Source organism: Lipophrys pholis, assembly GCF_963383615.2.
Source record: "Lipophrys pholis genome assembly, chromosome: 8".
In the NCBI taxonomy this organism is placed as follows: Eukaryota; Metazoa; Chordata; class Actinopteri; order Blenniiformes; family Blenniidae; genus Lipophrys; species Lipophrys pholis.
In genome coordinates, this window is record NC_137630.1 from 1,268,368 (window position 1) to 1,292,844 (window position 24,477).

Genomic DNA, 24,477 nt, shown 5'->3' on the forward strand with positions numbered 1-24,477 from the left:
CCTCTACAGCCTCCCAACTTTAAGCACCCCCTTCGTTTAATGCACAAATGTTCATATTTAAACAATCTCTTCCAAACCTTGATTTGTAATAAATAATCTTTTCTATCTTTTGATTTTAGAGTAACTCTGGCAGGAGTGTGTATGTTTCATGAAAACAGAGTATTTAAACCCGGCAGGCAGATCTTACTTTTATCTTCATCATGCAGTTATTCTCACTTCATCATCTTAACACTTATAAACTTCCCTGGTCCGGTCCAACGTTCTGTTGTGTCCCCTTCTGGGTGGTGTGTGTGTGTGTGTGTGTGTGTGTGTGTGTGTGTGTGTGTGTGTGTGTGTGTGTGTGTGTGTGTGGTGGTTTGGTTTCTGATCTATAATGGATGAGGTCAGCATGAGGAGATGCGCGCACGTGCGCACACGCACACACACACACACACACACACACACACAATAATTGATGGATGCTGAGCTTGCTGTCAGACTCCGCTGCCCCATCCACCATCACTCTTCTTCTCCTCTTTGCCCCTCCCCCCTCCGGACGTAGGGTTCAACCCGATGTGGGAGGAGACTCTGGTGTTCACCGTCCACATGCCGGAGCTGGCCCTGGTTCGATTCCTGGTGTGGGATCATGACCCCATCGGCCAGGACTTCATCGGCCAGCGCACCATCGCCTTCAACAGCATGATGCCAGGTAGGAAACGGGCATCGCCATGGAGACGGCTGAGGCTGCTCACAGCTCGGACCTCTGAGTGTCTGCTGGCTTTTTGTCTCATGCTTCTGATAAATGGATCTGCTGACATAGTGATTAGTTCTTATGATGTAGAGGCCGGTCATCCAGCTCAGGGTGTGTTCAGGGTGCTGGAGTCTGTCCCAGTGCACGCCGGGCGAGAGCAGGACGCACCTGAACAGGTCGACAGTCTATCCTGGGGGAGATAATAATCCTAACTGAAAAAGCTAAAGTTTAAATAGTGGATCTCTGCTGTACTTTGTCAATTCACATTTTCAATCCAATTCAACTTGATGACTTTCAATACAACACAGTCATCAACCCAACAATTAACCATAAACAAGGAGAGGAGACGGAGGAAAAGAGAAACTCCCCTTTTAAACAGGAAGAAACCTGCAGAACCAGGACCAGAGCAGGAGACGTTCTGCTGTTCCAGTCGGGGTGAGAGGATAGAAGGAGAGAAAAGGAGAGGACAGACACAGATTGGGCGGAGGGATTCAAACACTGGTTCGAGAGAGAGAGAAAGAGAGAGAGAGAGAGAGAGAGAGAGAGAGAGAGAGAGAGAGAGAGAGAGAGAGAGAGAGAGAGAGCTGTCAGTGACATGTAAAAGTGAAACAAGGATAAACCCTCCATGAAGAAAGACGTTTGACCAGCAAACAGAAACATGTATAAAGAAATAATGGTGGAACAAACATGAAGTCTTGGTTTTGTCACATTGGAGCTGCTTTAGTGGAGGTAAGTGATCGTGCGTAGTGACGAGGATCTGCCAACATGGAGACACTGTAAATGGAGACGAGCGTCCCAGATGGAGGTGGAGCAGGAGGTTTGCTTCTCAGAGACTCCGTCTGCCAGACAGGAAGCTGATCTGCAGGTTTTCATGTGGCGTGAGCATGATGCACTAAAACCAGCAGGGCAGGAGGTCGGCTGAGGTCAGAAGAACGGCTCCTGGTCCAGGTTGAGAGGGTCTGAGTCCAGGAGAGGAAGACCTTGGAGACAAAGAGTGTGTGTGTGTGTGTGTGTGTGTGCGTGCGTGTGTGGACTCAGTTGGGGTGTTTGTGTGCAGGTTACCGCCATGTGTACCTGGAAGGAATGGAGGAGGCGTCCATCTTTGTCCATGTGGCGGTGAACGACATCACTGGTAAGGTAGGTGTCCGGTATGAAGCCTGAGGATCAGCAGCACACAATCAACTGTTCATCCTGGAGAAGTGGACATTCCCTCACTGAGAGACCAGAGTCCAGGCTGTACCAGGTCGAGCCACTTATTGTTCAGTCAGCACTGATGAAGCCATGCCCCGCCCCCCTCTGCCTCTGATTGGCTCGTCAGCCCTCATGCTGCATGGAAAACATGGACATTAACCAATGCACTCAGTGGATGCAGCGGAACTAGCCAATCAGAGGCAGAGGGGGGCGGGTCCTGACGGACAAATATTGCTAACCGATAAATCATCCAGAGTTTCTCCACCGCTTTAAAAGAAGGCCAAATGTGAGAGCTGGACAAAACAGATAAGTAGAGAAATATAAATAGATGAATAAAGACAAACTGGACAAAAAAGATAAAGAAAGAAAACAATAAAAGTAGATAAATAAATGAAGACAAACTGGCTGTGGTGGAGGTCTGACTGCACTGTGGCTTCTCAGCTGAGTGTCTCCGTCGCCACACATCCCTACAGAAAATATGTGAGCTGTAGAAATATCTGAGTCCTGGACTGTAATTTCATCTTCGTCTCAGTGTTCAGACTAACACAGTGTGCTAAAGCAAATATCACTCAAACAGCTGAGTCTTTAATGGCCTTCAACTCCTCACTGTGCTGTAAAAACATTCAGCAGCATCCCATTCCTTTATGTCACAAAACTACTGAATACAAGCATTTAGAAGTAAATCATTTATTTCAGGATTTATCTATGAAACAAAACTTTAAAAGTGTCTGCATCAAACACAAAGTGAGCTCGCCAATTCAGCAGCGAGAGAAAATACTGGCGGAGCGTCAGGCTGAAGGAAGAGATGATCAGTCAAAATGAAAAACAGAGTCAACAGAGACTTACATGGAAAACAGCTTCATAAAACAAGAAACAAAATAACTGCTGGATGATGCTTTTGTTGTGAAAAACTGGAGAATGAAACTGCAGGCTGAAGAGACACTAAACACCCAGAGTCGGAGTTTGTCCTCTGAAACACTGAGACGGAGTGTAAACCAGTTTGTCCTCTGATACACTAAGACGGAGTGTAAACCAGTTTGTCCTCTGAAACACTAAGATGGAGTGTAAACCAGTTTGTCCTCTGAAACACTAAGACGGAGTGTAAACCAGTTTGTCCTCTGAAACACTAAGACGGAGTGTAAACCAGTTTGTCCTCTGAAACACTAAGACGGAGTGTAAACCAGTTTGTCCTCTGAAACACTAAGACGGAGTGTAAACCAGTTTGTCCTCTGATACACTAAGACGGAGTGTAAACCAGTTTATCCTCTGATACACTAAGACGGAGTGTAAACCAGTTTGTCCTCTGAAACACTAAGACGGAGTGTAAACCAGTTTGTCCTCTGATACACTAAGACGGAGTGTAAACCAGTTTATCCTCTGAAACACTAAGATGGAGTGTAAACCAGTTTGTCCTCTGAAACACTAAGACGGAGTGTAAACCAGTTTGTCCTCTGAAACACTAAGACGGAGTGTAAACCAGTTTGTCCTCTGAAACACTAAGACGGAGTGTAAACCAGTTTGTCCTCTGAAACACTTAGAGTGTAAACCAGTTTATCCTCTGAAACACTAAGACGGAGTGTAAACCAGTTTGTCCTCTGAAACACTAAGACGGAGTGTAAACCAGTTTGTCCTCTGAAACACTAAGACGGAGTGTAAACCAGTTTGTCCTCTGAAACACTTAGAGTGTAAACCAGTTTGTCCTCTGAAACACTGAGACGGAGTGTAAACCAGTTTGTCCTCTGAAACACTGAGACGGAGTGTAAACCAGTTTGTCCTCTGAAACACTGAGACGGAGTGTAAACCAGTTTGTCCTCTGAAACACTGAGACGGAGTGTAAACCAGTTTGTCCTCTGAAACACTGAGACGGAGTGTAAACCAGTTTGTCCTCTGAAACACTGAGACGGAGTGTAAACCAGTTTGTCCTCTGAAACACTGAGACCAAAGGGTGGCTTTCCCGTTCAGGGATTAAGCCTAATTCCAGACAAACACATTTTAAACCAGGACTTTCTGAAATGAATTAAGATAGTCTGAGACTTGTCCTCGTCTTAAGGTAAATAATGTCCTTTCTAGAAGGGAGACTAGAGCTGATCCAGGTCCAACAGAGAGGAGCTCACCAGTGTTCTTCCTAGAATCCCAGCAGTCCTCAGGAAGGACGGAACTGAAGCACAAGTCGGTCCAGAGTCTCTGCAGAGTTTCACAGGCAGAGCTTCCTTCACCAAAATCAAGATCAAATCACTTTTAAAAGTCCCGGTCTTTTTTTCTGGCAGTACTGGGAATGTTTCAGGACTTTCTTCTGTCGAAACTTGAGATTTAAATCAATTAATTTGTGTCCCAATAGGACAAACAATCATTTGTGTCTTAAATGGAGATGTTGAGTATTTCATCCAGAAAACAAAGAATTCAGGCTTTTCCTCTCTAACGGCCTTCATCTGCTGTCATCATGCTGAAAAATGTAAATGCTCAATGTTTATTCACTGGAAGGGAGGTGGATGTGTCAATGTGTCAATATGGTAATGTGTTAATGTGTTAATGTGTCAATGTGTTAATGTGTTAATGTGTCAATGTGTCAATGTGTTAATGTGTCAATGTGTCAATGTGTTAATGTGTTAATGTGTTAATGTGTCAATGTGTCAATGTGTCAATGTGTCAATGTGTTAATGTGTCAATATGGTAATGTGTCAATGTGTCAATGTGTCAATGTGTTAATGTGTCAATGTGTTAATGTGTTAATGTGTCAATGCGTCAAAGTGTTAATGTGTCAATATGTCAATGTGTCAATGTGTCAATGTGTTAATATGTCAATGTGTTAATGTGTTAATGTGTCAATGTGTCAATGTGTCAATGTGTCAATGTGTTAATATGTCAACGTGTCAATGTGTCAATGTGACATTTGCAGTGTTATCCAGCCTCGTTTATCAGCCTCCTGTTAATAGTTATGTCTTTCTCCCCATCCCACTGTTTCCCCTCTCTCTCTCTCTCTCTCTCTCTCTCTCTCTCTCTCTCTCTCGCTCTCTCTCTCTCTCTCTCTCTCTCTCTCTCTCCTCTCTCTCTCTCTCTCACAGCTCTTCCTGTTTGTCTGTTTGTGATTTCAGTGGACTCGTCTTTTACCAAAACCTTCCATCATTTAGCAGCAGGATATTTAATGAGGTCTGAAGCTGCCACTAAACCTCAGGTGTAGTGAGACCCAGTCGCCATCTTGCATGAGCCTCATGCTCCGCCCCCTTTACCACTGCAGTGAACACCCACCGCCCTGAACCCCACACACACACCCTCTGCCTGCCAGCTGGCCAACTCATGGCTCACATGAGTTATGCATTTCCATCAACTCCACAAGTAGATCCAAAGTGGTGGAAGTTCAGATCCAGACGGAGTCCGGCTGTAGTCCAGAGTCCGGCTGTAGTCCAGAGTCTGGCTGTAGTCTGGCTGTAGTCCATAGTCCAGCTGTAGTCCAGAGTCTGACTGTAGTACGGAGACCGGCTGTAGTCCATAGTCTGGCTGTAGTCCAGAGTCTGACTGTAGTCCAGAGTCTGGCTGTAGTCCGGAGACCGGCTCTTGTCCATAGTCCAGCTGTAGTCCAGAGACCGGCTGTAGTCCAGAGACCGGCCGTAGTCCATAGTACGGCTGTAGTCCAGAGACAAACTGTAGTCCAGAGACCGGCTGTAGTCCAGAGTCCGGCTGTAGTCCAGAGACAGACTGTAGTCCAGAGACCAGCTGTAGTCCAGAGTACGGCTGTAGTCCAGAGACCGGCTGTAGTCCATAGTCCGGCTGTAGTCCAGAGACAGACTGTAGTCCAGAGACCGGCTGTAGTCTACAGACAGGTGGTGGTCCATAGTCCAACTGTAGTCCAGAGACCGGCTGTAGTCCAGAGTCCGGCTGTAGTCCAGAGACAGACTGTAGTCCAGAGACCGGCTGTAGTCCAGAGTCCGGCTGTAGTCCAGAGTCCGGCTGTAGTCCAGAGACAGACTGTAGTCCAGAGACCGGCTGTAGTCCAGAGTCTGGCTGTAGTCCAGAGTCCGGCTGTAGTCCAGAGACTCTCCAGGTTCAGCTGCAGAGCAGGAAACACCTCCTGCTGCTTCCCAACAGGATCCTTCTGGTTTCACACTGCATGTATGAGCAGCTGTGAGTGACTGAATTATCAGCGTAGGTCACAGTCAGGGAGGATGATGCCCTATGATTTGATGTTAGAGGAGGAAGATGCTCTATAATTTGATGTTTGATGAAGAAGATGCTCTATAATTTGGTGTTAGATGAGGAAGATGCTCTATAATCTGAATGTTACAGTTCTTCACCGCTGTCATTTTCTCTTGTCCTCATGAAAGAGGACCAATCAAGGATCAATCCAAACTGTTTGGATCTACTTCTTTCAGATTGTTCTTCTACCTTTGATCATGTTTAATCCAGGATCGTTTAATCCAGGATCGTTTAACCCAGATTACATTTTACGAAGAATTTTTGTTCTTCCCAATGCTGAATGAATTTTGCATTTCAAAGTATCTAGAGAGTTTGGTTCAGCTCAAGAACTAAATTCCTTAAACTGAAGCTTCGTCAAAGACGTGTGTGTGTTTCCGTCAGTCACTGTTGCTCTTCACATTTCACCTCAAACATCAGGAAATGTTTCTGATGTGTTCTGAGCTGCTCTGTCGCCCTTTTTCTTCTGGACTGTTTTCACCTTTTCTTGTAACCTTTAAAAACCCAAGCTTACTAAGAGTATGTTTTTTTTTCTCATCATCCCGATGTGAGAAGAACTTTCAGATGATATCTGCTCTCGATGAAAAGCTTGTATTAACAGAGCACGAGGATTAAAAATGCTAATTGCTTGATTCACACCAAAGTGATGTGAGTGTGATGAAGGTCCAGAAACAGACTCCAACTTTCCAGTTCTGAAGGGAGAAAGTAACTGGACTGGAGCTGAAGCTTCGTACTGTGGTACTCAGAGAGGACGTCTGGCTGGCTGGGTGCAGTTTAAACAAACCCTGCTCCTGTGCTGTGTTTGTGTCATCCATCCATCCATCCATCCATCCATCCATCCATCCATCCATCCATCCATCCATCCATCCATTCATCCATCCATCCATCCATCCATCCATCCATCCATCCATCCATCCATCCATCCATCCATCCATCCATCCATCCATCCATCCATCCATCCATCCATCCATCCATTCATCCATCCATCCATCCATTCATTCAGGAGTTGGATGTTGACATGAGTGAAGCTTCTTTACAAGATTTCTTTCTCATCTTACCGTCACCTGCTCAGCAACAATCAAGAATGTTGAGTTTGTGACCATAACGGATGCTACAGGGCCAGTTTCCATGGTAACCAGTTCAACTGAAAGCACAAATCTTTATTTTTTGTTTCACAATTTGTTTCTTTGGTGAGTCTTCACACAGCAAGACAAACTCTACACTAATTATGTTCTGGAGCAGATGTCATATTTTTCTTCTTCTGGATGTCATTTCATGTAATTTAACTTTGACTCACTGTGATAACTGACTCGTAATGGAGAAGCCTTGATATCTGCAGTAGAGGTCAGCTGCTTTGAGACGATCAAACAGGAAACCAGCCTCTTGTCAGCCTTCAGGTCTCAGACCAGACAATCAGTTTTAACATTCCAGCGTTCATCGTCTTTCTGAAGCCTTTCAGAGGATCTGGTCTCTGGGTTATGTAGGTGTCCCTCCAGAACCCCCTGACTCACCAAAACTCACCAAAATCTAATTAGTAGTATTGTGCAAATTCAGTCAACAGGAGCTTGAAAATCAACTCATGTTTATTCATAGTTACAGACTCTTTATTTCAATTCCTTTGAGTATTCCTCAGTCATTGTACAGCGTGTCAGAGCTTAAAATGTCAAAAACTTTGAATCCAGCAGGGATTCAAAGCTGGCCAGCATGAAGTGCAGCAGAATGAGGATGTTGACATGTGATTGGTGGATGATGAATGTATTGTTCAGGATCTTCATCAGGTCAGCTGTTGGTATTTGTTACCGTTGAAGCATGCTCTGTGTACCTAACCTGCCCAGCTGTTTCTTCTATATAATGCAGTGTGAGCCCGTGCCACCTACATTATGGTGAAGATCTTCTCTGAAGGCTTCCTGTCTCTGGAGGATTTCTTGTGTGTTTGACGTGATGTTGTGTTGTCTTTTTGTCAGGCTCGAGCAGTCAGCGGCATAAAAGGGCTGTTTCACAGAAACCCAAAGCAGTCTTCCCTGGACAGCCATGCTGCTGTACGGCACAACCGTAAGCACCCGTTCGGTGCCCACCTCCTGCGCCGCACCGCCAGCGCACCCACCAAAGGCCAGCCCAAAATCAAGAAGGGCTTCCCAGAGATCGCCATCGACACCAAAGACTACAGTTCGGAGGGAGCGAGTGAGGAGCGAGACTCGGAGGACCGGGACAAGGCCTCTGCCGCCGCCTCTCATCAGTTCACGCCACCTCGACACCACAACGGAGAGTCACTGGTGTCGGGCAAATCCAAGGGGTCCTGGGAGCCTCCGGACATCAACGGGGCTCTCCACCCGGAGGAGGGTAAAGGTAAGAGCTCTCGTTCTGCTCAGCACCGACCCATGAGCGAGCCTCTGAAACGGGCCAGTCGGCTTCGCTTTCACGACCCGCTGGACATGAAGCCGGGCGTCTTTGCGCGAGTCGCCCTGAACAGTTCGGGCAGGGTGGGGATGTCGTCAAATTGCATCACGTGTGTGGTCGGCTGTAAGGGGAGCCCCGAAGCTGAGAGGAAGAATCAGGTTGAGGCAAAGCAAGGACACGAGTCCAGAACAGGCAAGGAGAGGCCGGAGAAACAGACCTGCTCCTCTTCAGCCAAGACACCGGTTCAGCCTGAAGCTGTGGACCAGCTCCAACCCCGAGCTGTGCGGCCAGGTTCACCAGAGCCGCTTCCCAAACCCAATTCCTGCGTGGAGGCCCAGTTTGAGTATTCACCTCAGGCCCTCCTCCGCCCTATTTCTATTCCCAGATCCAAAGCCAGTGAAACTCTCGCTGCCCAACACACCCGACCTCAGTCTCTCACTTCACACCGGATCTGCGCCCGGTCTTGGAGTGTTCCCCGTAAACGCTCTCCCAACGCTGTCACCCCAGCACCAAGCCCTACCCCCCACTGCAACACCAACCTTTGTTGGCAGCAGACAACTCCACCCAACTATGGTGCTGCGTGTAGCTCCACCCTCCCTTTGCTCACCAACAGTCACGCTGCCAAAGGTGAGTTCCTCACTGACAGCAGCAGCTGCGAGAGCTTTGGCAGTCTGAGCAGCCTGGAGTCGCCTCCGATGCTGCCCCCACCATCTGTCCTTGACAACCGCAAGAGGGCTGTAGGCACCCTGCAGAGAGAGATGAATGCTCTGTTTGCCCAGAAAATGGAAGAGTTGCGCCATAAGTCCCCCATGTTCTTCACTGGTAAGAACCATCTAAGGTAGTCTTAGAACAAACCCAGTGCGTTGTGGCTGTAGAGTTTTAAAGGCCGTAGACTTCTGCTTAGCGTGCGTACTGGATGCGACCCCCAGTGTTTTGTAGACTCTCACCTCCTGTGTGTCCGTGAGTGAAACGCCTCATTATCCCAAATAGTCCATTTAGAGGTCAATCGTAGTTTCCCTTCTCTTTATCTGTATTGTCTCAACTGATTTCAAGTTTTCTTTTCCCCTTAACACAATCCAATCGATACTGTCCACATGCTGCAAAGATGACAAAAGTGGTAAGTTTTAACCCAAAAATCAAAAGTAGTTTCACTTTTGCTAATGTCTTGTGATCTTGTCAAGCATAAGTTTTTAAAAAAAAAGAACATCCTCACACTATTGAATTAACTTCAGCAACTGTTTTCATTACAATCCAAACCTGTTAGAGTCAGGATTTTCCAACAGTAGTTCGTTGGGGTGCTCCACCGCATGGCCTCTGAGAGCAGGCCTCAGACACCCTCACTGACCTCTGATTGATTGATGCGCTCACTTTCACCAACGTAGAACGACAGGAGACTCATCCAAGTCCTCTTTATTCATGACGTAATCTCAAAGTGTGACAGACACAAAGAAATACCACAATGAAACTTGATAGGACAAATAAATAAATACTGGGGATGCACCATTACCACTTTGTCACCTCAACCTCCTCTGTGCCGACGTTACGTCACATCCACCAGCCTCCTAGTCTACAGCAGCATAGCAGGACGTAGCGTCTCTCTGCTCTGCTATGCTGCTGTAGACTGAGGGGTCACTTTAATCATGTTTAGCATGTAGCATCGCTGGTCTGTGAGCCTGAAACTCCTTAGCATGTAGCATGGCTCAGAGCTATGTGCTGGGCAGTTAAACTACGGAGCGACATCTAACGTTGCTATGCTCTGCTAATCTTTCTCCTTTTGATATTTTATCAAAACATAATTTATAGTCTTACGCTTGTCTTCCTCGTTAAAGCTGAAGAATCTCCACAATGCAGACATCATTAGTCTTTTACATTCCTGCTCCTGATGGAGGACGTCACAAATTACTTGCTGAATTGGATTGGGGAGCTTTCACAAGTACGAGTACTCCGTGCAGTATCGGACCTGATACGGGTAACGGTATCGGAAGAGGTAGCGGTAGCAGTAGCAGTAGCAGTAGCAGTAGCGGTAGCGGTGGCGGTGGCAGTGGCGGTGGTGGTGGCGGTAGTGGTATCAGTAGTAGTATCGTAGCGGTAGCAGTATCGATAGCGGTAGCAGTATCGGTAGCGGTAGTGGTATTGGTAGCAGTATCGGTATCGGTAGCAGTATCGGTAGCGGTAGAGTATCCGTATTGGTAGCGGTAGCAGTATTGGTAGCAGTATCAGTAGCAGTAGCAGTATCAGTATCGGTAGCGGTAGCAGTAGTGGTAGCAGTAGCAGTATCGGTAGCAGTAGCAGTATCGGTAGCGGTAGCGATAGCGATAGTGGTAGTGGTAGTGGTAGTGGTAGCAGTAGCAGTATCGGTAGCAGTATCAGTATCGGTAGCGGTAGCAGTAGTGGTAGCGTTAGCAGTAGCGGTAGCAGTGTCGGAAGCAGTGTCGGTAGCGGTAGTGATAGAGGTAGTGGTAGTGGTAGTGGTAGTGGTAGTGGTAGAAGTAGCAGTAGCGGTGGCGGTGGTGGTAGTGGTATCGACAGCGGTAGCAGTATCGATAGTGGTAGCAGTATCGGTAGCGGTAGCAGTAACGGTAGCGGTGGCGGTGTCAGTAGCGGTATTGGTATTGGTAGCCGCATCGGTATTGGTAGCAGTATTGGTAGCGGAAGAGTATCAGTATCGGTAGCAGTATCAGTAGCTGTATCAATATCGGTAGCGGTAGCAGTAGTGGTAGCGGTAGCAGTGTCGATACCGGTAGTGGTGTCGGTAGCGGAAGCAGTGTCGGTAGCAGTAGTAGTGTCGGTAGCGTTAGCGGTAGCAGCGTCGTTAGCGGTAGTAGTGTCGGTAGCGTTAGCGGTAGCAGTGTCGTTAGCGGTAGCGGTAGTGGTGTCGGTAGTGGAAGCAGTGTCGGTAGCAGTAGTAGTGTCGGTCGCGTTAGCGGTAGCAGCGTCGTTAGCGGTAGTAGTGTCGGTAGCGTTAGCGGTAGCAGCGTCGTTAGCGGTAGTAGTGTCGGTAGCGTTAGCGGTAGCAGCGTCGTTAGCGGTAGCGGTAGTGGTGCATCCCTAATGATTACAGACAAAGTCTCATAGAGCTCTGCTCAGGTTGTGAACTCTGCATGAATTCCTGCTCACGTTGAATCCGTCTGAATGAAGAAGTGGAAGTGAGCAGCGTCACTTCATCAGTGGATCCGTTGAAATTCAGATTGTTTGGTAGAAACTGGAAAGCAGTGGAGGTGTCAGTGTGCAGCTTCCAGGTGAAAGTCTTCCCACAATGACTCTGTGCTAAACTGCAGCTGGCACATCTCTATTGAATCTTACGGGATATTTATTGACTTCCTGTCTTTGCAATCAGCTTTAATTCACTTCGTTCTTCCTTGTGTTGATCAATTGATCCAACATGAATAACCTGTTTTGTTTCAATGCTCTTCCTGTCCTGAAAGCTGTTACCTTGCCTCCTTCCTCCCTCCTCTGTCCAGTTGGGCTAAAATGCTTTGTCCTCTCTGTCCCTTTTGCATGCTCTCTCTGTCCCTAGTGCAGAATTGAGAGGATGACCAGAGCCAGGTAAACCTTGCTGAATGCATGCAGCCATCTTTTCATCCATCATCCTCGCCTGTTCTCCTCACAGCACAAATGTTATACATCTTTTCAATCAATGTACATTTCTTCATTTTCACCTGTCTGCAACTTTGCACTGTTGTTCCAACGTCTGTCAGAAGAAGCATGCTGGATGTTGGTAGAGCTGAGCAGGTCTGACACAATCACATTTCACTGCCGGAGCCTCCAGGATCCGTAGATTTCAACCGAAATTCCTGTTATTTTGATGTTTCACCACAACAAGGAACACTTACAGTATGTAACACAAGTGAAACCATAAGTTTGATCGCACACAATGTTCTTAATCTTAAATCACCAATATTATGCCTTATGTCTTTATTGAACACTAATCTATTGATCTAATGAGCAGAGTGAGCTCTCAGGCCCAGTTAACCCCTTCACACCTTCACACCTTCACACCACAACCTTCACACCTTCACGCCACAACCTTCACACCTTCACACCACAACCTTCACACCACAACCTTCACACCTTCACACCACAACCTTCACACCTTCACACTACAACCGTCACACCACAACCTTCACACCTTCACACCACAACCTTCACACTACAACCGTCACACTACAACCTTCACACCACAACCTTCACACCTTCACACCTTCATACTACAACCTTCACACCTTCATACTACAACCTTCACACCTTCACACCACAACCTTCACACCACAACCTTCACACCTTCATACTACAACCTTCACACTACAACCTTCACACCTTCATACTACAACACAACCTTCACACCTTCATACTACAACCATCACACATTCACACCACAACCTTCACAATACAACCTTCACACTACAACCTTCACACCTTCACACTACAACCTTACACTTTCACACCTTCACACCACAACCTTCACACCACAACCTTCACACTACAACCGTCACACTACAACCTTCACACCTTCACACCTTCATACTACAACCTTCACACCTTCATACTACAACCATCACACCTTCAAACTACAACCTTCACACCACAACCTTCACACCTTCATACTACAACCTTCACACTATAACCTTCACACCTTCATACTACAACCTTCACACCACAACCTTCACACCTTCACACTACAACCTTCACACCACAACCTTCACACCTTCACACCACAACCTTCACACCACAACCTTCACACCTTCACACCACAACCTTCACACCACAACCTTCCCACCTTCACACCACAACCTTCACACCTTCACACTACAAGCTTCACACCACAACCTTCACACCTTCACACCACAACCTTCACACTACAACCTTCACACCTTCACACCACAACCTTCACACTACAACCTTCACACCTTCACACCACAACCTTCACAATACAACCTTCACACTACAACCTTCACACCTTCACACTACAACCTTACACTTTCACACCTTCACACTACAACCTTCACACCACAACCATCACACCTTCACACCTTCACACTTTCACACTACAACCTTCACACCTTCACACTACAACCTTCACACCACAACCTTCACACCACAACCTTCACACCTTCACACCTTCACACCACAACCTTCACACCTTCATACTACAACCTTCACACCTTCATACTACAACCTTCACACCACAACCTTCACACCTTCACACCTTCACACCTTCACACTACAACCTTCACACCACAACCTTCACACCTTCACACCTTCACAGCACAACCTTCACACCTTCATACTACAACCTTCACACCACAACCTTCATACTACAACCTTCACACCTTCATACTACAACCTTCACACCACAACCTTCACACCACAACCTTCACACCTTCACACCTTCACACCTTCACACTACAACCTTCACACCACAACCTTCACACCTTCACACCTTCACAGCACAACCTTCACACCTTCATACTACAACCTTCACACCACAACCTTCATACTACAACCTTCACACCTTCATACTACAACCTTCACACCACAACCTTCACACCTTCATACTACAACCTTCACACCTTCATACTACAACCTTCACACCACAACCTTCATACTACAACCTTCACACCTTCATACTAGAACCTTCAAACCACAACCTTCACACCTTCATACTACAACCTTCACACCTTCATACTACAACCTTCACACCACAACCTTCACACTACAACCTTCACACCTTCACACCACAAACTTCACACTACAACCTTCACACCTTCACACCACAACCTTCACACCTTCACACCACAACCTTCACACCACAACCTTCACACCTTCACACCTTCACACCACAACCTTCACACCTTCACACCACAACCGTCACACTACAACCTTCACACTACAACCGTCACACTACAACCTTCACACCTTCAAACCTTCACACTACAACCTTCACACCTTCACACCTTCATACTACAACCTTCACACCTTCACACTACAACCTTCACACCACAACCTTCACACCTTCACACCTTCACACCACAACCTTCACACCTTCACACCACAACCGTCACACTACAACCTTCACACCTTCACACCTTCACACTACAACCTTCACACCTTCACACCTTCATACTAGAACCTTCAGACCACAACCTTCACACCTTCACACCACAACCTTCACACCTTCACACTACAACCTTCACACCACAACCTTCACACCTTCACACTACAACCTTCACACCTTCACACTACAACCTTCACACCTTCACACTACAACCTTACACTTTCACACCTTCACACTACAACCTTCACACTACAACCTTCACACTACAACCATCACACCTTCACACCTTCACACTTTCACACCTTCACACCACAACCTTTACACCACAACCTTCACACCTTCAACCTACAACCTTCACACCTTCACACCACAACATTCACACTACAACCTTCACACCTTCACACCTTCACACCTTTACACGACAACCTTCACACCTTCACACTACAACCTTCACACCTTCACACCACAACCTTCACACCTTCACACTACAACCTTCACACCTTCACACTACAACCTTCACACCTTCACACTACAACCTTCACACCTTCACACCACAACCTTCACACCTTCACACTACAACCTTCACACCACAACCTTCACACCTTCACACTACAACCTTCACACCTTCACACTACAACCTTCACACCACAACCTTCATACTACAACCTTCACACCTTCATACTACAACCTTCACACCACAACCTTCATACTACAACCTTCACACCTTCATACTAGAACCTTCAGACCACAACCTTCACACCTTCATACTACAACCTTCACACCTTCATACTACAACCTTCACACCACAACCTTCACACTACAACCTTCACACCTTCACACCACAAACTTCACACTACAACCTTCACACCTTCACACCACAACCTTCACACCTTCACACCACAACCTTCACACCTTCACACCTTCACACCACAACCTTCACACCTTCACACCACAACCGTCACACTACAACCTTCACACTACAACCGTCACACTACAACCTTCACACCTTCAAACCTTCACACTACAACCTTCACACCTTCACACCTTCATACTAGAACCTTCAGACCACAACCTTCACACCTTCATACTACAACCTTCACACCTTCACACTACAACCTTCACACCACAACCTTCACACCTTCACACCTTCACACCACAACCTTCACACCTTCACACCACAACCGTCACACTACAACCTTCACACCTTCACACCTTCACACTACAACCTTCACACCTTCACACCTTCATACTAGAACCTTCAGACCACAACCTTCACACCTTCACACCACAACCTTCACACCTTCACACTACAACCTTCACACCACAACCTTCACACCTTCACACTACAACCTTCACACCACAACCTTCACACCTTCACACTACAACCTTCACACCTTCACACTACAACCTTCACACCTTCACACTACAACCTTACACTTTCACACCTTCACACTACAACCTTCACACTACAACCTTCACACTACAACCTTCACACTACAACCATCACACCTTCACACCTTCACACTTTCACACCTTCACACCACAACCTTTACACCACAACCTTCACACCTTCAACCTACAACCTTCACACCTTCACACCACAACATTCACACTACAACCTTCACACCTTCACACCTTCACACCTTTACACGACAACCTTCACACCTTCACACCACAACCTTCACACCTTCACACCACAACCTTCACACCTTCACACCACAACCTTCACACCTTCACACTACAACCTTCACACCTTCACACTACAACCTTCACACCTTCACACTACAACCTTCACACCTTCACACCACAACCTTCACACCTTCACACTACAACCTTCACACCACAACCTTCACACCTTCACACTACAACCTTCACACCTTCACACTACAACCTTCACACCTTCATACTACAACCTTCACACCACAACCTTCACACTACAACCTTCACACCTTCACACCACAACCTTCACACTACAACCTTCACACCTTCACACTACAACATTCACACTACAACCATCACACCTTCACACCTTCAACCTACAACCTTCACACCTTCACACCACAACATTCACACTACAACCTTCACACCTTCACACCTTCACACCTTCACACCTTCACACCTTCACACCACAACCTTCACGCCTTCACACTACAACCTTCACACCTTTACACGACAACCTTCACACCTTCACACTACAACCTTCACACCTTCACACCACAACCTTCACACCTTCACACTACAACCTTCACACCACAACCTTCACACTACAACCTTCGCACCTTCACACTACAACCTTCACACCTTCACACTACAACCTTCACACCTTCACACTACAACCTTCACACCACAACCTTCACACTACAACCTTCGCACCTTCACACTACAACCTTCACACCTTCACACCACAACCTTCACACTACAACCTTCACACCACAACCTTCACAATACAACCTTCACACATACACACTACAACCTTCATATTACAACCTTCACACATTCACACTACAACCTTCACACCACAACCTTCACACTTTCACACCACAACCTTCACACCACAACCTTCACACCTTCACACCACAACCTTCACACCTTCACACCACAACCTTCACACCACAACCTTCCCACCTTCACACCACAACCTTCACACTACAACTTTCACACCTTCACACAACAACCATCACACCACAACCTTCACACCTACACACCACAACCTTCACACCTTCACACCACAACCTTCACACCAAAACCTTCACACTACAACCTTCACACCTTCACACCACAACCTTCACACCTTCACACCACAACCTTCACACCAAAACCTTCACACTACAACCTTCACACCTTCACACCACAACCTTCACACCACAACCTTCACACCAAAACCTTCACACTACAACCTTCACACCTTCACACCACAACCTTCATATTACAACCTTCACACATTCACACTACAACCTTCACACCACAACCTTCACACCTTCACACCACAACCTTCACACCTTCACACCACAACCTTCACACTACAACCTTCACACCTTCACACCTTCACACCACAACCTTCACACTACAACCTTCACACCTTCACACCACAACCTTCACACCACAACCTTCACACCTTCACACCACAACCTTCACACCACAACCTTCACACCTTCACACTACAACCTTCACACCTTCACACCACAACCTTCACACTACAACCTTCGCACCTTCACACTACAACCTTCACACCTTCACACTACAACCTTCACACCTTCACACTACAACCTTCGCACCTTCACACTACAACCTTCACACCTTCACACCACAACCTTCACACTACAACCTTCACACTACAACCTTCACACTACAACCTTCATATTACAACCTTCACACATACACACCACAACCTTCACACCACAACCTTCACACCAAAACCTTCACACTACAACCTTCATATTACAACCTTCACACATACACACCACAACCTTCACACCACAACCTTCACACCACAACCTTCACACTACAACCTTCATACCACAACCTTCACACTACAACCTTCACACCAAAACCTTCACACTACAACCTTCACACCTTCACACCACAACCTTCACACCTTCACACCACAACCTTCACACCAAAACCTTCACACTACAACCTTCACACCTTCACACCACATCCTTCACACCAAAACCTTCACACTACAACCTTCACACCTTCACACCACAACCTTCACACCACGACCTTCACACCACAACCTTCACACCACAACCTTCACACCAAAACCTTCACACTACAACCTTCACACCTTCACACCACAACCTTCACACCACAACCTTCACACCAAAACCTTCACACTACAACCTTCACACCTTCACACCACAACCTTCACACTACAACTTTCACACCTTCACACAACAACCATCACACCACAACCTTCACACCTTCACACCACAACCTTCACACCTTCACACCACAACCTTCACACCTTCACACCACAACCTTCACACTACAACCTTCACACCTTCACACCACAACCTTCACACCTTCACACTACAACCTTCACACCTTCACACTACAACCTTCCCACCACAACCTTCACACTACAACCTTCGCACCTTCACACTACAACCTTCACACTACAACCTTCACACCTTCACACTACAACCTTCACACCTTCACACTACAACCTTCCCACCACAACCTTCACACTACAACCTTCGCACCTTCACACTACAACCTTCACACCTTCACACATTCACACCTTCACACCTTCACACTACAACCTTCACACCACAACCTTCACAATACAACCTTCACACATTCACACTACAACCTTCATATTACAACCTTCACACATTCACACTACAACCTTCACACCACAACCTTCACACTTTCACACCACAACCTTCACACCACAACCTTCACACTTTCACACCACAACCTTCACACCACAACCTTCACACCTTCACACCACAACCTTCACACCTTCACACCACAACCTTCACACTACAACCTTCACACCTTCACACCACAACCTTCACACTACAACCTTCACACCTTCACACCACAACCTTCACACCTTCACACTACAACCTTCACACCTTCACACTACAACCTTCACACCACAACCTTCACACTACAACCTTCGCACCTTCACACTACAACCTTCACACCTTCACACTACAACCTTCACACCTTCACACCACAACCTTCACACCTTCACACTACAACCTTCACACCTTCACACTACAACCTTCCCACCACAACCTTCACACTACAACCTTCGCACCTTCACACTACAACCTTCACACCTTCACACTACAACCTTCGCACCTTCACACTACAACCTTCACACCTTCACACATTCACACCTTCACACCTTCACACTACAACCTTCACACCTTCACACCACAACCTTCATATTACAACCTTCACACATTCACACTACAACCTTCACACCACAACCTTCACACCTTCACACCACAACCTTCACACCACAACCTTCACACCTTCACACTACAACCTTCACACCACAACCTTCACACCTGGTCCGGCACCTGGTCCTGATCCAGGTCCAGGTCCTGGTCCTGGTCCTGGTCACCACGGCCACATCTCCATGGGAAAACCACAGGAGGCTGCATTTTATGTAACCCGTCTTCCAACCGAGCAAGTAGAAATAGATCCCTGAGCTAGTTACACCCAGAGTAACTAGTAGTTCTGCACATGCTCAGTAGAACCAATCAGAACAAAGTTTCCTCTGGGTGTCATGACTCCCAGTCCATATTGTCCTGGGACTTGGTAGCTTTATTGTGACAGTTACCGTAATAACCATCCAACTTCGTACTTTTATTTTGACAGTCACCGTAATAACAATACAGCTTGGTAGTTTTATTTTGACAGTCACCATAATAACAATCCAAATTGGTACTTTTATTGTGACACTCACCGTACTAACAATCCAACGTCGTACTTTTATTGTGACATTCACTGTCATAACAATCCAACTTGGTGGTTTTATTTTGACAGTCACCCTAATAACAATCCAACTTGGTGGTTTTACTTTGACAGTCACCCTAATAACAATCCAACTTGGTGGTTTTATTTTGACAGTCACCCTAATAACAATCCAACTTGGTGGTTTTATTTTGACAGTCACCCTAATCACAATCCAACTTGGTGGTCTGTCCACTAGAATGTCCGTGTTGTCCCAGTGTTCATTTTTAGAGCTCATTGTGTTTCTGTTGGAAACTACATTGTTACGTTGCCTATGGGGGGGGGGGGGGGGGGGGGGGTCGGAACACAGAGAGGGTGTCGGTCTATTCTGGCCCAGTCAGAGGAAGAGAGAACGTCCTGTGGTGAACAGGAGCTGCTGCCTCTCTCTCTCTCTCTCTCTCTCTCTCTCTCTCTCTCTCTCTCTCTCTCTCTCTCTCTCTCCTCTCTCCTGGTTTCCCTCTCTCTCTTGCTCTAATCTTTTTTTAACAATCACAAAGTTAATGACATGTACAGTGGTAGCGTTTCATGTTTGTCAAGCTGAGCCTTGGTTTGTATGTTTTGACCCGTTTATAGACGTACATCACTTTTTCATCACACGCTGCCAACAGGGAGACTGGCTGAATCTGCTCCAACAGTCAAAGTGACTGTCATTGATTACTGTATAGAGACGATATAAAGACGCATTAGTTGGGATTACATGAAGAGGCAGAAGTATCTGAGGGAATCACCCAGTCCTGTTCACACAGAAGTCGCTCACCTCAAACACTTATGGGTCTTGTTTTCTCACCAAGAGGCTAAATACACGTCTTTTCCTTCCTGCAGACTGTCCTGCTGTACAGACACCAACAACTCCACTCCCATTTCTTGCACTGAACCCAGAAGACAGCAGGAGCATCCGATCGGTTCCTTTAGCCTCGACTCCAAGACACAGCCTGTCGTCACATCACTCCTCATCCACACCATTGCAGTCGTCGTCCACTTTGACAACTGCAGACCGCCCACTTCCTCTGGCTGGGATGGTACAGCGCCCCCCCAAGATGAGCCAGGACCTGAAACCTCTTCCAGCAGCTCCAGGCTCCGTGACGACCCCCGCTGAACCAGCCGGACCGCCGCCCAGTGGTCAGGACATCCAGAGTCACATGGAGCACACCTCATCCCAAAGAGAAACCCAAGACCCAACGTTAGAAAAGAGGAAACATCTGGAAGAGGAGAAGTGTGACCCTGAACCAGAGCCGTCTGCTGCTGCGTCCACTCCTGCAGTCCCTGCAGCTCCAGTAGCTGCCACCAGGTGGAGCCAGCTGCCGTCATACACATTGCTCAGAAGAACAAAGAGTGAGGGCCGTGTTCAGCCGAACGGAACCGCAGATGGACCGGCCCAGTCAGCAGTGCCAGAGGTCTTCATGGATGCCACCGTGAACGACCGCCTGTGGAGCAAACTGGAACCAGGCCATGGCCGTGACAGCAGGTCCTCCACCTCCAGCAGGTCCTCCTCCAGCAGGTCCTCCTCCTCCAGCATCTCCTCAAACGACACCGTCATTGACCTGTCCCTGCCTAACTTGGCCAGAAAGAGACTGACCAGCCTTCCGGCAGCCAGCGGTGTCCGTGCCCCCCCCCGGGTCGGCTCAATCCCCCAGCACACCATGCAAGTCAGCAAGAGCAAATCCAACCCCAACCTCCAGCAAAGCCCGAGTTTAATAGATGAGTTGAAGCCTCGCCCTTTGCAGGGATGTCAGCAGCGCCCTGAGGACTCTGCTAGCCGGCTGACTCAGAGGAGGCACACCTGGAGCCGGCTCTACATGGAGGAACTCAGGCAGTCCTTAACCAGAAAGCCCTCCGCCACGGCAGGAACTCCAGGAGCCTCGGGGTCCATGTCCAAAAGCCTCGGGGATCTCACCTCGGACGACATCTCCTGTCACTTTGACAGCAAATATCGCAGCATCAGTCGCAGCTTCGTCCAAAGGCCAGCCAGAGACCAGCGGCGTAAAGGAACCCCTGGCAGACCCGAGCCGGGCAGCTCCCTGACGGAGCGGCTCCGGAGGCTGGCCGACGTGGAGCCGCTGACCGCCGGCGACTTCATCCCAGAAGATACGTCCAGCGAGCCGCAGGAGGACATGCTGGTGAGGAGGACCTCGTCCAGGAGTCAGAGCAGAGTTCGCTATATTGCAAACCGGGCCAAGAAGGCCCAGGAGAGGCAGAGACTGCAGGGCCTGGTCCAGGGTCCGGTCCAGGGCCTGGTCCAGGGTCCAGTCCAGGGTCTGGTCCACGGTCCGGTCCAGGGCCTGCTCCAGGGCAGGAGTGTAAGCAGAGCCAGCCCCATCGAGGAGCGAGGAAACCCAGAAGGAGCGTGCAGCGTGGCCCGGAGTCCCTGCAGCAGCCTGGACCTGCTGAGTCAGCCAGCCCCCTTCAGACCCCCCCCCCGGCCACACAGTCCCAGTCCTCCCCAGACCCGGAAACCAGTGAGCTGTGTTTCAGTAGCGTGAGAGACCCAGATAGAACCCTTCAGGGTGGAGACCAGGCTCTAGACCTTCTTCCTCCTGCACCTGCAGGATCCTTTTTATTCCAGCAGTCAGAACAAACCTGATGGTTTTGATAAAGGACTGGTCCAGCTCCAGGTCTGTTTGAACCAAATGTTTGATGATTGCCAGAATGTACTTAGTGAGATACAGGATTTTTATAAGGCGTTCATGTTTACTGTCTGTACTCTCTAGTTTTTAGAGCATTCCATGGATGCGCAGTAGCAATAGATCACCACTAGTAGACAATTCTTTACTTACATTGATTCAAGTCAACTGAGCAGAAAAGCTCCTTGTGATCATCGACGAGCAATATCCTGAGGACCGCCACTGAACAGGATGTAGAGTTTAGTGCTGAACGCTGAGGTTCATCTCAACACATTGCAGATCAAATGAAAAGAAATAAAATCCTGCAATGCAGGATTCCAGTTTTGTAGATTCTTTGTGTCGTGCGTAGGATTGTAATTTGACGAGCTTCCGATGTTTGACCTGAGGCATGAGCCGGCAGTGCAGAGTTTAGCTCTCGTTATGTGGACTGCATGTCTTTCCTGCACGCTGACGTTCAGCCTGAGGCTGGTCTCTTTTACTAAAACCTTTTTTATCTTTAAACAGAGATTAATTAATCATTTGAGCTTCTTGGGAATTCCTTGTCGTCTCATCATTGGTTTGTACAACAGAAAGGAAGTGATCTGCATCAACGCACGTTTATTTGTTGACCTGCAATACCGTTAATCTGCCATGCAAACGTTTTGTGTACAATTTGAATTGAAATGATGTGTAAGTATGACATGAATAAATCTGAAGAATAAAAGCCCGGTCCTTCGCAGCAGTGTTTTGTTTGCTCTTCATCCAGTGGCAGCCGTCTCTGTCTGAGACGCAGAGCAGGAGTTAAACTGACACGGGCTGACATGGACAAGCCTTGTGCCTTTGTCTCGGCAGCGTCTGCCTGCTGCTCTAATGATGGCCTCTGCTGGGTTCAGTGTTTACCTTGTTCAGGCCCCAGCCAAACCTAAAAGGAGAACCCCCTGCAGGAAGGGCCAATGTTCCAGAACAAAGCTCAGCAGAAAACACTTTTCAGGTTCACTCACCACAACGTGTCACTGGCACTTTTTCAACTGCTCCATTTATTTAGGTGGAATAAAGTCCTCTCGCTTGAAATGGGAATTTCTTGGAAAATGGAACATTTTTAAAATGACATGGGACTTTGGTGGAAACATAAAAGAACTTAAAGAAAATCTGTGAGGAACTCTCTACTAATGAGTTTATTTCTGGGGAAGCAGGAATGTGTTGTGGCTGAGAGTGTCCTGAGATTGAGACGTCCTCCGTGACGCTGTGATTCCCTGCAGCCTCCCATGTTTTCTCAGGATCCTGGATTGTCAGTCGGAGGTTTTCCAACGCTGGCGGCCACCTCTGGAGAGCTGTCAGACACTGCCAGGAATCTTCTCCCACTCTGTAAGGCTTTAGGAAGCGTGACATGCTCATTTCAGCCCCACAGACTCTTCACCGGCCAGTGCACACGCACAAAAGACGGCTTCATTAGGATTCCCAGAAAAGCACCGGGTCCCTCTTCAAGCCGCTTCCTTTGGACAGTTTGGCCTCGGTGCTGAAGCCCCCAGGCTCAGGCCAGGGCTTCACGCCTGGGAGAAAGATTCGCTCTCACAGAGTGAATGCCGTCAGTCGCTGCTGCTTGTCAAAGGATTTGTGCAAATAAATCAGTCGTGTTTGTGAGATGCTGTTTTTTTCGTTTCTGTTTTCTGATTTCCACAGAGACCAACAGCTTGTGGTGGATGTAGTATCAGGAGTAACTCACTGGAGCTACAGGAAATAACAAACCTCTTGAAGTTACACTAAATGATAAGATCCATCCTGACAGCAGCAGCTGGTGGGAAACGTCTTCTGTTGGCTCTTCATTATGATAAACATGCAAT

General features: G+C 47.5%; 1 protein-coding gene across 1 annotated transcript in view; it reads left to right on the top strand.

The window, feature by feature from the left end:
• The window catches only part of plch2a (phospholipase C, eta 2a), a gene marked incomplete at its 5' end in the record, with an annotated part of 145,593 nt that extends 122,223 nt beyond the window's left edge, over window positions 1-23,370 (top strand). Inside the window, 4 exons of the mRNA XM_080468603.1 lie at window positions 542-688; window positions 1,788-1,867; window positions 8,074-8,455; window positions 20,859-23,370. Coding sequence (XP_080324729.1) covers window positions 542-688; window positions 1,788-1,867; window positions 8,074-8,455; window positions 20,859-22,516 — 2,267 coding nt within the window. The 3' untranslated portion in view covers window positions 22,517-23,370. The remainder of the gene's footprint in view (window positions 1-541; window positions 689-1,787; window positions 1,868-8,073; window positions 8,456-20,858) is intronic.
• Window positions 23,371-24,477: the final 1,107 nt, after the last annotated feature.